Source organism: Guyanagaster necrorhizus, assembly GCF_019112545.1.
Source record: "Guyanagaster necrorhizus MCA 3950 unplaced genomic scaffold BT62scaffold_7, whole genome shotgun sequence".
NCBI classification, from domain to species: Eukaryota; Fungi; Basidiomycota; class Agaricomycetes; order Agaricales; family Physalacriaceae; genus Guyanagaster; species Guyanagaster necrorhizus.
In genome coordinates, this window is record NW_025064886.1 from 953628 (window position 1) to 967825 (window position 14198).

The 14198-nt window shown below is 44.5% G+C and overlaps 6 protein-coding genes across 6 annotated transcripts; 5 read left to right on the forward strand and 1 right to left on the reverse strand.

The window, feature by feature from the left end:
* Nucleotides 1–4: 4 nt before the first annotated feature.
* On the forward strand, nt 5–1169 carry BT62DRAFT_1003395 (uncharacterized protein; the record flags this gene model as incomplete). Its single annotated transcript, XM_043176939.1, has 5 exons — nt 5–268; nt 328–411; nt 819–883; nt 945–966; nt 1020–1169. 5 exons carry the CDS (start codon nt 5–7, stop codon nt 1167–1169), a joined length of 585 nt encoding a protein of 194 aa, XP_043042183.1.
* A 1453-nt stretch (nt 1170–2622) lies between these two features.
* BT62DRAFT_929775 (uncharacterized protein) lies at nt 2623–3335 on the forward strand. Its single transcript, XM_043185795.1, has 2 exons — nt 2623–3164; nt 3216–3335. The coding sequence occupies exon 1, from the start codon at nt 2742–2744 to the stop codon at nt 3090–3092; it is 351 nt and encodes a 116-aa protein (XP_043042184.1). The 5' UTR covers nt 2623–2741; the 3' UTR covers nt 3093–3164; nt 3216–3335.
* A 571-nt stretch (nt 3336–3906) lies between these two features.
* BT62DRAFT_929776 (diphenol oxidase-A2) lies at nt 3907–5765 on the reverse strand. The gene is made up of 5 exons (XM_043185796.1): nt 5433–5765; nt 5051–5378; nt 4585–4997; nt 4150–4526; nt 3907–4095 (listed from the first exon to the last, which is right to left on the reverse strand). Exons 1-5 carry the CDS (start codon nt 5707–5709, stop codon nt 3961–3963), a joined length of 1530 nt encoding a protein of 509 aa, XP_043042185.1. The 5' UTR covers nt 5710–5765; the 3' UTR covers nt 3907–3960.
* Nucleotides 5766–5859: 94 nt separating this feature from the next.
* Nucleotides 5860–6806, forward strand: BT62DRAFT_929777 (uncharacterized protein). Its single transcript, XM_043185797.1, has 6 exons — nt 5860–5947; nt 5996–6023; nt 6079–6114; nt 6168–6251; nt 6308–6360; nt 6418–6806. Exons 1-6 carry the CDS (start codon nt 5906–5908, stop codon nt 6727–6729), a joined length of 555 nt encoding a protein of 184 aa, XP_043042186.1. The 5' UTR covers nt 5860–5905; the 3' UTR covers nt 6730–6806.
* A 148-nt stretch (nt 6807–6954) lies between these two features.
* On the forward strand, nt 6955–7696 carry BT62DRAFT_721657 (uncharacterized protein). The gene is made up of 2 exons (XM_043182014.1): nt 6955–7471; nt 7521–7696. The coding sequence occupies exons 1-2, from the start codon at nt 7180–7182 to the stop codon at nt 7607–7609; spliced, it is 381 nt and encodes a 126-aa protein (XP_043042187.1). The 5' UTR covers nt 6955–7179; the 3' UTR covers nt 7610–7696.
* Nucleotides 7697–11826: 4130 nt separating this feature from the next.
* Nucleotides 11827–13951, forward strand: BT62DRAFT_946275 (PIN domain-like protein). Its single transcript, XM_043187974.1, has 7 exons — nt 11827–11884; nt 11937–11999; nt 12046–12208; nt 12262–12469; nt 12519–12730; nt 12791–13267; nt 13320–13951. Exons 1-7 carry the CDS (start codon nt 11844–11846, stop codon nt 13794–13796), a joined length of 1641 nt encoding a protein of 546 aa, XP_043042188.1. The 5' UTR covers nt 11827–11843; the 3' UTR covers nt 13797–13951.
* The last annotated feature ends 247 nt before the right edge of the window (nt 13952–14198 follow it).

A 14198-nucleotide genomic window follows, 5' to 3' on the forward strand; every position in this document is an offset into this window, starting at 1 on the left:
CGCTATGGCCTTCGCTATGGCAACCTCGATAGAAGGTCCATCCGATCCCACTGATAACGACAAAGCTCGTATATTTCAATTTGTTAATGCCCAGTTGAACTCTCAGATTCTCTACGTGCTTTTATACGCTGCCATCTCGAAGGTGCATTCATACTTAATCTTTGACTCCCTTGTCGCATACCAAACATCTTCTGTAGGGACTTGCACCCACGATGCTCGTTGGCAGGGTGGTGGCGGGTCATACGCCCCGAAGATGACTGTGATGAAAGTGCGGTGTCGACGCTTCGTTTCCAGACGTCTTCCGAAATTTGCACGACGAGCTTTCAGGAGACCAACATGCTAAGCACCGACCTAAGCACCGACCTTGAAATGGACATTGAGGCTCAACCGGAGCGGCGGGGCGAATTGATGGTTTTCATTGAAAAGACGCAATAGTATCCATGATGGACGACTGACAGTCAGGCTGAGACTGTTTTTTGTCATACTGTCCTTTTTGATAATCCTTCTTCATCCTATATTTCTTTGTCGATTATTTATGCAGTATTTAAACCTCTGTAATCCTTCTTTCCCTCCTATGCATAGCAATCAGGAAAATAAGAGACATTGTATCGTCATAATTATCGATGAGGATATCAAAGTTCGCCCGTTGAAGACAATGCATGAGCCAAATTTAGAGGAAAGAAGCACCAAAGCCAGTAATTTAACCAGCCTTCTTTCCATTTCCCTATGCATCAAACCGAAAATATCGTCTGGAAAATTTAGAACTGGAGAGACGTTACGTATTGAGTGGGGTGCGCTATGGAAATTTCTTTGGACAGACTTGGCGTTCATCGAACGATTCATCACTAGTCAATGCCCTACAAGCAGGAAGGACAAGTGGTAGGTGAGTCTTGGAGGGTGGACTCGAGGATGGCGCAGTCTCTAACAGCATCGCATTCATGAAGTTGCGATCGTAAAACGAAGACCGTAAGTACGTGCAAATTTAACGCTTGTGGCTTCTCTTATCTGTACTATTACAGGTGAACTTCATGTCTCCAACCGAGGCGCCAACTGGTCAATACGAGTCTCAGCATTTAATCGATGCGGCATTTCAAGGATATTTCGTTCTTCAGAATTTGGGATCCTGCTTCAATTCGACGCAATCTTCTGCCGATATACATTTCGGATGACCCTCTGCGCGCTATAAGAGGAATCCGACAACAGTGACGCACATGCATTACCGATGAAGATATCACGGAAGATTATACAAACACTCATGAAATTGGAGAATTGAGATGGTGGAGCGGGCCAAATAGGCTACTTTAGTCTTGCCTTATCTGTAACTTGATTTTCAGCCTTCTTCCATCAACGGCGACGAAAAGCGAATGCTATGTCGGTAATTCAACCAGGATCTCACTTTGAGGTGTTTTCTTTGCTCGTGTCTATCGTGACGTCCTATGTTTGGTCGCGTACTCTAGGCAGTTTCCATTGGCCTAATCACTGGCAGGAAAGTTTTCAAAAGATCTGAGGGATCAATGGTTCTGAATTGTTTCAGCAGCTGGGACAGGAGAAACAGGCTGCAGGCCTAGGAAGACACGGAACAGGATTCGGCTCAATTATACGAGACTTATCTTCATGGCCATGATGTACTCTTCGTGTGGAAAGGAACTGCAAACACTTCCAAGTCACATTGTCATTCGTAGTAGTGCTGAAGGCGCTTACCCTTGCAGCGCCGGTTACGGGAGGACTTCTACAATCAGGCGCCTGGATTAGTGAGCGCATCAATAACTGTAACACATAAACAGAGCGTAGGTACCTTCCGAAGATAACGGTCAGCCCTAGGTGCGCGCATCAGATTTACATATTCATGGTTATCGGGGATATTGCACCGTTTTACAACGACCAAAAATTTCAATCAATCGTCTACTTCACGTAATAAGCAAAACAACCGTTTTGTCAGCCAATAAACGGCCAAAAATCTCTCGGACCTGGCCTTGTGAGAGGCTTACTGCCGTCCACTTGGACGTCCTTTGGGTGTGGCACTACTGATATGGATCAGCATCGCTTAAAGCCACAGAACAAGATAGAAAACTTACCCAGGGGGCATGGGTGGGGTCGACTGATGATTAGGATCAGGTCGTGGTTCTTCCTTTCTTCCTTCGAACTACTTTCGTCTTCTTCTGTTGGTGCCTTTACGGGATGATGGGACATCGGCTTTGTCGAGGTGCCTCTCTTCTACCAGTCGTGCTGGGATCGACTCATAATTGTTGGCGACGTCATGCATTTTCCTAGAGATATATCATAAGCCTGAATAATGCTACAGTTTAATACGTGGAAATACACACATAGGCTCATCTCGACTTGTTAGGATGCTGTATCGCTGGCGGAATGTCGCTCGCGATGCAAGGAAAGGCGAATATTGTCTCAATAGTGCAATAGACCTGATAATAGATAAGTAACTGGAGAGAAAGGAAGGCTTTCAGAATTTATAAGCATGCGAGTACTTATGTGACATTATATGTGGACCATATAATTGAATCGACCCACGTGCGGGTCCAAGTTTGGCACAGAAATTCTCATGTGAACTTGAACCCAACTTGAACCGTTGACTACCACACAGAATAATGCCTTCCGCTGTAATGTGTCTGGGATCCCAAACGCTTTGTTACAAGTGTAACAAAAAAATGGAAGTTCTCCAAAGGTGCGGAAAGTGCAAGTCAGTGCAAACATTATCTCGTGTCTCGAATTAAACGCCATACAGAATGGCTAGATACTGTTCTAGAGAATGTCAAAAGCAGCACTGGCCAGAGCATAAGCCCCACTGTATTAATCATGAGAAGGAAATGACAAATGACTATCAAAAAGAAGTGTTCAAGCCGTTCACCTGTTGGCTCGATACATGGCGCCATGCCATTGAAGTCTGGGCTTTCTTCGCAGCCAATCATAACTTCATTCTTGCATCTGCACTCCCACTAACTGCGACTCATGGACTTTGGACTCCAGTGGCTTCTCGTGTAGTCAACCCAAGCGGTGCCATGGATTTTTTGCTCAAGTATTTGCATCTACCGTCTTCTCTTGAAGAGTCCCGACGAATAGTACTGAAGGCCCTTTGAACCAGCTTCGTTCTGAGGATAACCTCAGTACCTTCTTCAGGAAAGAAGGCTAGCTCGCGAAAGGCATTAAAGGCATGTACTTTCTGTCGCTATAAGCCTAACATTGTTTATCACTGCATTTAGTATGACGACTCGCAGTTCATGACACGTGAAGATGTAATCACACGCGTGTTTGCCAAGTTGCCAGACGACCAGAGTTATCGCCAGACTCTTTTGCGTGATCTTAACAAGCAGCCAATTAAAGACAACGTCATCCGAATCATCATTGCGAGCGACACTGTTGCTGGGATAACATGGCAAAAAGTGGGTGCACTCAAGACCAATCTGCCAAGTATAGATCCACCAATTTATTTCAAGGATTATGCACATTCTTTCAACTTTAAGGGACGCATGATGGCTGCCAAGCTATCTCAGGACTACAAGGAACGTATGCGCAAGGATACCGATGAAGGAAACAGTGAGTTTCCTAAGATGTTAGCAGGTGAAGGTTCCCAACCGCCGTTCTACAGTCGATGGTCATCTGGAATATTTCTGGAACAAACAGCAGGAACTCTCTGAGTATGCGGGGGACGTAATTCTTACTTCCAAGTCGTGAAGACACCAGAACTATTCTTTACTTGTACTTGTATTGCTATCTTGTGCTAGTTGCTTTCTATCTGAAAGGCTCTTCTCCATAATTCAGATGAGGAAACTATGCATGGCTTACCTGCAACGAAATTACAATCGCAGTTGCAAACGCAGAACGGAAGAACTTTTAGATCCAGTGGTCCCTTGTTGTCGATAAACATGGCCCCGCTTCAGTTATCTCAATCTATGCCGAAAAAAGAATTGAATATATTACGGTAGTGTCGTACTTGCATATCAACGCTCAGAAATCTTCGCCCATGTCTTCATCGTCAAGATCCCCTTCTTGGATTTCCTTTGCGAGTTCCTTCTGTCGCTCACGAGCACCCTCAGCTGCAGCCAGCTCCTTCCTGTGTGCATTCAGAGGGTACCGCATGGCCTAACACGATGTATGATCAATAGTTGTCAAAAACACATGAACCGAAAAAGATACCTTCACGCTCTGGTTATGCAACTCTAGACAGTATCCAATCCGCCTCTGGAACATCTCGCTGACCTCAGGCCCATATACATTTCTCTGGCTCCCGCACTCCATCCATCCCTTCTCATGCACTATCCGGCCTTCAATGACTCCGTCACGGATGGCCTTGCCAACGATGTACTCCGCGTCCTCCTCCGAGTCGAGATGAAGTTTAACGCAAATATCGCGTAGGGAGATACGTGAATAAGACAGTGAAAGCCGCCGAATGCCAGTTTTTATGACATTTTGTCGTAGCCGGACAATGAGAGTGTAAGTCTTGTCAGCCTCAAAACGAGCGGCGTGTTTGGCAAGGGTGGTTTGGAATTGCGAGAGTGAACCTGTGCGGACAGCTGATAATAGCCCTAATTTAGCAGGTAGCCAAGATATATGATAAAATCGAGAACAAACCTTTGACGATCTCAAAGTAGCCGCTTAGAGCCTTCTCTAGGACGGGATGCCTGAAAAGGCTTCGGTCCGGAATATCACCCATCAGAAGCTCTACGACGACGGAGAGCTTGTGCACTGCTTGATAGAATCCAGGTGCTACCTTTGCAGGAGGTGCACGTCGGATGGCTTGTTGTAGGTTGGTGTGGGCTGCACTGTAGTTCAGCTGGACAGCTTTGATTCTGCCGATAAAGTAATGGTATCGAGCGTATTGAGGGTTTCCAGCGGACTCGGGGAACGTCGTCTTTGAGACAAGCTTGTCGGCTTGGTCGTACAGGCTGTAATGGACGTAGCTACGGAGGAGACGGTTGATGAGTGAGGCTTGGGCCTCATCGTCGTGCCGCAGAGAGGCGGTCCGCTGTGCAGCAAGGAACATTCTAATGGGATGTATTGATTATCTGAAGCGTTAAAGGATACAATTGGTACTCACGGTCGGGCATCCGCGATCTCACCACCAAATTCGTACGCACGCTCAACGGCAAACCATATCTTGGCTGCAACGGGGTCCATGCTTCTACGGTTGAGTGCTTGCATCTTCTCCACTGATTGACGAGCGAGCTCGATAGCTTTCGTATAATGATCAGGGGATTTGAGCAGGTGGTGAATGATTAGCAGACGAAGGTATATTTCGACTTCTGAGACAGGTTCTGGAAGTGGTTTTGCAGGCGCCGTCGTTGTCGTCGAGTCTATTTCCATTTCCTGATCCGATGTGGGTGCAGCAGGTAACCATGAGAGCAATGTCGTCTTCACCGAAGAATCTGCCACGACGTTAGGTGACGTTTTTCTTCTGTTAATTCAGACCGTTTCCACACCTTTAGGGTACACTTCCTCGATGGCCTTCCTCAGTACAGAGTCATCCAGACGCTTTCTTAGCGCGGCCAAGGTCCTCAGGACACGATGAGTAAACCGTGGCTCCAGAGTCGCTACGGCCTTTTCGATGAGGGCAGCATTGGACTTGATTTCAGTGACAGGCGATTCCGGCTCCTTTTTGGGCTCATCCTTCTTTTCCTCTTTCTTGTCCTCCTTGTCCTCTTTCCTCTCCTCGTCCTTAGGTTCAGTGACGGCGGGCCTCATCTCGACATCGGCCATGGCAGTAGAAAGTGTAGTGGGCGTTGGGTGACGCGTCCAACGCGAGTCCGTATTGGGTATCGTGGGAAGGTATTGTACGTAACATTAAGTAAATAAATAAATAAAATCCCGCTAGGTTCTCGTCATTTCCTTACCATCATCATAAATTCTGTAAAGTACCAGGGGCATCGGATTGAAGCGGAGAAGGAGGAGGATAATGTCGTTCTTTTCTAAGATTTGGAAACTTATTCGCCATCCAGTAAGCACCATTCACTTTCTCGTGTTCTTCATAGAGAAATTTCCTTAGACAGGATTCGTTGGGAGAGATCTGGAAGGCACGTTGAGCCTAAAAATATTTACCTAGTCGCACAGGACTCATCTCATTTATAGGAAACATGTTCTTTGAGCGCCATAACCCGTTGCCAGGCATGCATAAGATTCATTTCCCCCGCAGTTAAATTGCTTATGGGAACGTTCAGAGGCGCGTCGAACTAAAAGGACGGTCAAATATCGTAACCCTGATGATATGTGGCTCTACATCGGTGGCCCGAAGCGCTTACCAGGTATGTTTTATTCTCGTAAACGATTACCCAGCAGATGTTGACAAGAAACTGAATAGTGCAATGGTCAGCCTGGTTATCGCATACAAGACCTGATCCTCCGACGATTCAAGTAATTCACGTTCTGACTACTGCAGCTGTTCCGATGCTCATCTTTTTCCCCCTTCAGGAACTGCAGACAGACCTTGCTCGCCAGGAAAGGGTGTCACGAAATGCCGCACTAATTGAGGCTCGAGACAGGGAGGAGCATTTGAGAATGTCTTACCCTGGTGCGATTCCGTCTCAGACCGCTCAGCCCTTAGATACACGGTCGGGGCAGTCTCAGTCGCCGTCGGAGCATGGTGAGACTGAAAAGTCTGCGTCTTGGCCACCTTCTGTAGCAGCTCGAGAAGAGATTGCAAAACCTTTACCTACGATGCCATCTCAGGATAAATATGAGCCAGAGTCATGGACTCCCAGGCCTCGCCTTCGAGGACAATGATGGTTAGGAACTCAAAGTGCAAATTTATCACTATGTAATTTTATAATGAGAATTATTATCCATTTACCTCATCTCAAGCAACATTGGCTGGAAGTGGCGAGAAGTTGCACAGACAACTGCTGAGTGGCAAAAAATGTTTGTCTTTGTTGGACGCGTCGCGTCAACGTCATCGACCCTTCTTCAACTCCAACCACTACCATGGCATACCGTCATCCGGGCAACCCTCCGCCCATTCATTATATCAATATACTAACCCAATTTCCGTAGCAATGGCCAGGATAACGCCCTCATACCCAGCTCCAGGTTTTTTCAGTTATGCTGCCCCAGCCCCAGCAACCCCCTTAGCAGTTACGACGGACACAGACCACCCTCGAGACCCACTTCCAGCTGCCCACTCAGACACTCCAACCGGCATATGACCAACTCGCGCACAATCTCACGACGACGGTTATGGTGGCAGTTATCCCCGTTTTGGAGGAGCAGAACAGATTAATCGTCGGCAGGGTGGACAGACTAGAGTCGTATGTTCGAAATACTGTCACAATTATTGAAAAGCAGGTCGAGGTAGCTAATATGAATTTGGTGAACGCCTTGCGGACAGCACATAACCAGCAGTGGATGATGACCGCAAACTTTCTATCTGAAGTGGAGCAGCTGAACGAGACCATCGATACACTCAAGCCACTAATGAACCAGGTGGATATGACTGTGACAGAGCTCTATGAGAGGATCAAAGCTGGAGGTGTGTTTATCATTGTCTTCGACGGTGCCTTTAGATGATCATTCATCAGTCACGGAGATGGCCAAGACTTGTCCTCGAATTGGGTATCGATCCGTCCAAACCCTGCTTCCAAGACCAGGAAGCGATTGTTGGCACTGAACTGGGAGACGAGGCATCCTGTTCGCCGCCACTAGACATGCAAGCAACCATGCAACGACGACAGTTGCAGCCATCTTCAATTCGGATGCCGTCTGCGAGCTTTAGCCCCGCGAGATGGCCATCAAAAGGTACTGAAAATATGGCCTGAGTCTCGCCGTTGCCCGCTCAATTTTGATGCAGGCGATCCCAGCGCCACTTCTAGGGCTGCATTCAAAGCTAATCTCTCCCCAGAAGGTCCCAGGCTGTATTGTGTCGTCCCAGAGACACCCCCGGATGGGCCACCTCTTTGCGCCACGTTGGTCCGGGAGGCGACCCCTTTCTAGTTTTTGAAAATTCGTCCTCTGCACAGCCACCACGTGAATTCCAACCTAGTAATACGATAACGTGACTAGGCACAAACCGACGCTGTGTCGGGACATTTATTAGTTTTGTGTGAATAATACTTGAATAATACACCAAGCTTTCATTTTATTCAATTAATTTGAATATCTCCTCCTCTGCATTTCCTGCCACCATGTCTTCTATACCCTTCAATGCCAGCTGCTTCCAAACTGCAATGAAGTATCCCAATGCTTCAGCTCTTCAAGTCATCACCATCACCTTGGGTGCCTGATTGTATACTGACCCTCAATTTATTTTGAGGCAGCTACCTATGACACCAGCCTGATCCATTGAAGTTTATTGGGATTTTGCCAGAAAGTTCTAGAAAGAGCAATCCAGCATTATGCTGAGAGTTGATGAGTAAGCCTGAGAGAAAGAGAAAGCTGTAGTAAATTCTAGATATAAGCCTGGAGAGTATAAATACAAGCTCTGTAGGAGCTGTAGAATAACAAGTTTATTTTATTTAGCCTTACCAGCCTGGAGTCTACTCTGTGCAACACTGAGGATTTCCAACAAAGTTGATGCTAAAGTGGCTGCTATTCCAGAATCATACCCAGAGTCCTCCAACTGGGGTAGCAATATAGGAGTAGAAGACGCAGCCAAGCCCACTACTCCAGACTTATTTACAGATGAAGTTGACATGAAATCACCTTCTACATTTATGCATGACAAACCACAGGTCTCACAGATGATCACTACACCCATCTGAGCCTTTCCTGCTGACTCCATGCCATCTCCTCTTACTTCTTTGAACTCACCCTCAATGTTTACAAGCCCTGCACCTGTGCTTGCATTTCTGAACACCAAAGTCAAGAAACAAGTTATAGAAGAAACAAGTAGTGTAACAAAAAGACTGCACAAACCTGAAAAGCAATGTCTACAGACAGATAGCTCTTTGGCCTCAGTATCTTTGACTGTCATTTCTCTGCCTGCTAAACATATGAAGAAAAAATCAACCAGTACCCCAAAAAAGATCAAGACCTTACAATGGCCAAAAGAGATTATTCCTGAAACAGACATTAGTTATGTTTGAATATCCTTCTGATAGCATGCTTATGATATCATCAGTTTGTACAATATGATGATAAACCAGAAATTATTTGTTAGACAGACTCCCTGCAGGCAGGAAACACAAAATCTATTTGGTAAGTGAAACCAAGATACAGAATCTGAAGACTAGTCTTAGTGAATCTAGTCATGTACCTTCATATAGTGACTAATCTCCAAAGGGATGTAGCAAGAAGCAGCTACAGGAGTATGAGGCTCTGAATTGTTTACAGTGACTCACAGTATGTACACAAACTTTTCTATAACAGAAATATCACATAAGAATCTGAGTACTGGATGGTGCAATCTATATGCAGTTCCAGTGGGGTCTAGAGAAACAGTTAGTGTTTTCCAGTTATCTTTCAAAATCTTTTGTTAGGTTTAGATAGTGTGAGGATAACACACAAGGGCAACAGATCTCTTTTGTGTTTTTTTTTTTTGAGAATAAAGTAAGACAAGGCCATATTTCATGAATTAATAAGTTTGCTATTGTCATATATAAGCTTTATAGAGTTGTTGAGATGCTATAGCACTCTCAGTTGAAGGATATTGACTTATAGACAGTCTGTGTAGCTAGTTCTATTGGAGAGGTGTCATACTGGGATACAGTTTAGTATGAGTGTTGAGTAGTCTTTGTATTTCTTATTCTCCTCTTTCTATATTTCTTTTATACACTACTTATACTACCTTTTTACTAATACTAAGTATGCTACATTTAAACAGCCTTCATAACTGCAGTACTAGCTTAGTGAGCCTAGTGAAGTTTTTACTATATGAAGCCTTAAAGACTGTGAGGCTTTTAGTAAACATTGCATATTTAAAAGTTTGCATGACCAATAGTATGCTAGCTCTTCTAATATTTCTTACAAACATCTAACCAAACACATGGTTAGTCCTCTGTGGCTTATTACTCTTCCACATGCCAGCTGTAAAAAGCTTAGACATCCACAGCCAGCCTTATATACACATCACAATAGACTTTGTGAGCCACTTTAGAATGCCACATGTATACTAATAATGATGTATATCTGATTGGTTATCATAGTGCTAACTGTACTTATGGCACTTATTATGGTATAGAAAGTTCATGCATCATATGGTTGATGAGAAAAGTTCACAGACAAATAGAAAGTTTGCATATGACATATAATCTTTATGCACAAGAGGATATCAGTGAATAATAGATAGTTCTTGATGAAATTACTGCTATTGAATTCAAAATGATTGGTTTACTGAAAGCCTGCTTAAGAGCAGAAGTCAAAAATAATTATTGAGACCCATGATTTCAGAGCACACAGAGTCTAGAGACTTATCAGTGATTAATGTTGATTCTAATATCATATAGGCTGCCTTAGTATGACTGCAAATGACCTCTATTTGAAAGATGATATACAGTATGAGTGTCTGCCATATGCAGTGCCTGCATAAGTCTTTGATCTATATTATCATAACTGTATACTTATTTTTGCCTCAATAAACATAAGTCTGACATCTTCAGTCTGTTAATCATCTTTAACCTTTGTAAACAGATTCTTATATCAGTGATATCATCAACAATGATAATGAACCATAACACTGGCCACTCTAGTTGCCATCAAGTTGATGAGATGTTTATTGTTGAGCATATTATTGGAAAACAAACCCTCATAGGTGGGAAAGGACATAAGAATATGTGGTTGACAAAGTAGTTTTTGTCTGTTTCCTTTTCTTCTCTTTAGATGTTTTCTTTACCCTTTCTGAGATACTCTGCTTCACAAGCAACATGAGAAAATGTAGAGCAAAGTGTGACTAACATATCATAATTCATCAAAGAATTCAATGCCACAGCAGGGGAAAGAAGGATATGATACAAATGAAAACTTTTATGGTATCATATTGCTGCAAGAAGCAGTTGATGCCAGATGGCAAGATGAATAGATGAAGGATATGTATTACTTGAATCCATCAAAAGTTGTTGGATTGGTATGTATCTTGTTGATAATTCTTGTACCTGTACTACACCACTCTATCTTTTTGAGTAGTCATTTTAATAGGACTATACATATATTTTTGGAGCTCATAGCACTTGTTCTGCTTTTCAAAATAGATACACCATCATATGTTCTTCTTTTAAGCCCTGTATTCAAGCTAGAGTGCTGGCATCTAGCTTCTCCCCTAAGACCACAGATTTCAAAACCCTACTCCAGTTTGTAAAACCATCTGCAGGATTGGTAGCATGTCCATAGTGGTTAGACTTGTGATAAGAAAAAAAAAGAGAGAAAACCAAAGTAAAATGGCATTGACCATATGGACCCCTGAGTTCCCGATTTGGGCATCACCGCCGGGGACAATTTTACTGTGCTGGAGAGTCCATTTCCTGTGGGATTTTTCTCATTGATTCTAGTCCTTGATTTTAAGTCATGCCTACAGTCACTTCTAGGATTTCAGCCATGGAACATTGCCTGAGGTCGATTAAGTACCACCGTGGAAAATGCTGGATTAGCCGACTACGTTGCAAAAGCGATACACTCTTAGGGTTAAGTTGTGACAAAACGTACGATGACTGGTGCCAACTTTTCATTCCTGCTCCATCTCATAGTTCGACCAGACCTGTAGTATACAAATTTGCAAAATACCAATTATCTGTGTGATATGCGATGCACTGCAATCCACTATAATTTGGCGTTTTGTTGGAACTGGTTTTGCGCAAATTAGGACCAAGATTGGACAAAGATATATATTCTCTTTATCATGACGTCACTACCGTACCAGTAGCACGTGATGCAAAGAAAAAAAAACCGAAAATCGCTCTTTGAAGCAGACGTTGATGGGCGTTCTGGGTTTAACACCATTTCTTCTAAAAACATGGTAATTTTATTATTTACTTCTCTCTTTCAGACTAGCAACGTCTTTATTTCAGTCCCGAAGTCATTAAAACGCTTCCAAAACGACTCAAAGAACTCAAGGGTAAACGTATTGTAATGTGTGTCGCTTTTGCCTGATTCGAAATATAATTGATGTGCTTCCAGCGATGGAACTCTGATTACCCAGCGCTTGCACTTTGTCCCTGTCCCGCACCCATATCGCCATGTCTTGGGTTGGTATCGCATCGCCAGAGAACTGCAGGAGAACGACGTCGAAGCGGTTTGCATATTTGACGGAAAGGAGCGGAACATTGCAAAAGCCCGAGAGGTGCGTGAATTTTGTTTTCATACTGTCATCGATCCAATATCTCGGACAAGTAGGCTCTCCGGAGAAAAGAAATGAGAAGACGCGACATGGCACGCGAAGCCTTTGAAAACGAACGCCTGAAACGTTTGGACAACATTGGAAGTCTGTTGACGGACTTTCGAGATGTGCCCACAAACTCTAAAAAGCGTCTTTTCGAGGTCATTCAAGATACAGCACCGTTGGACGAAGCCGCACCTCCAAAGCTCGAAATTGTTCAAACAGGTCGGGTCGCCTCTCCTTCGATTCCTTTATGTTCACTCATGTCTTACAGGCGTTACAGATTACATCGGAACTGAGTGGAAGGTTGCAGAAATTACTTCACCCCCCATGAAGCACGAAGCCACTTCTCATACAACAGACACCACGATGGAAAATACAGCAGTGAAAGCAGATCCATATTCTGCACCTAGTGCCACTCCTGAGTCTAAACCTTCGCTTGATACGCGTCCATCGACCTCTGATCGTACATCATCATCCGCTCAGGTCAGCGACTCTGCCATTTGGGCTTCAGAAAGAAAATAACTGACACTCTCTTCTACCAAGGATCTGAGTGTAATATCATCTGAATCTAAGGGTGAAATGGTCGCTGATTCCTTGATATCACTCTTTCACAACTTCCGGAATAGTGTATCAAAGCTAGCTTCCATTAACAAAGCTTCCCCTGAAGAAGCGCCGATTGATGAATCGGAAGAGCGGACAGAGGTTTTCATGACCAAGGGTCAGTACGAACTGATCCTTGAAGAAGGAAAGGTCTGGGACAATATGGGGGCCGTTGAAGAATCAGAAGAGTTCTCCATGGAAGACGAGGTTTTCAAGATATATCAAAAGAGCACTGTGATGTTTGAATCTTACGCTCGAAGAACACGCCCACCAACGGTTCAAAATTACCTAGAATGCAGGGAAATCCTCGAGGCTATGGGCATTGCTTGTGTCGAAAGCGATGGTCCCTATGAGGCTGAAGCTCTTGCTTGCACTCTTGTCTCTCACGGTCTCGCCGACTATGTTGCAAGCGAAGACACTGTATGAACTCTACTCATCTACATTCGTGCGTTTCGACTGATATCTGGCATAGGACGTCATTGTCTACGAGGCTCCTCTCATCCGAAATATCACTAACCAGGCGGGGCCACTTGTAGTAGTATCCGGAGCTGAGGTCCGTAAGGGCCTACAACTCTCTCGAACAAGTTTCGTCGATTTCGCTCTCCTTTTGGGTACAGACTTTTCCGAGCGCATCAAGAACATCGGGCCCGCCCGTGCGTACAAGTTCATCAAGGAGCACGGTACGATCGAAGGTGTGGTCACAAATGAAACCAAGTACCGACATCGGCTGGAGCCCGATGCATATCTAGAGCAAGTCCGGGTGGCACGGGGTGTTTTCACGACGCTCCCACCTATCCCGAAGAAGGCAGTATTGAAAGGCAAAAGGGACGACATCAAAACTATGGATATATTGCAAAAATATAACCTGAGCCGCGAGATTGATCCAAATTGGGATTATTCGACCGCGTTGGCGGGCAATTTTTTCCAGGATGATCCGAGGGCGGTTTGAGGTCGGAACCACATTTTTCCGTGCTTTCCAAGGGATCATATACACAGCCCCTCGTATGTCCATTAGATGTTGTACAGAACCAAGCCGAACCTTGCACAGCAATGAGATTCATATGTTGTATTTCGAGAGACAGCTTGATACAAACAGCGCCTTCGAGATACATGGAACCCTGAATTATCATTCAGATGGAGAATCGCTTTCCATTTACTCGCATAAATCTGTCGGCATAGAGTGGGAGCCGGTTGGCTCAATCGGCGTTCAGCCGTTTGGTTCTAAAACCAAGGATGAGGTTATGTGTTTCATCGGTGTAGATCTGAGGTAAAGGAGGGGTCGAATGACAGACAGAAACCGTTTACTCACCAAATCCGAAGGACGTCGATAAAATTTACAGGGCAATGCGGA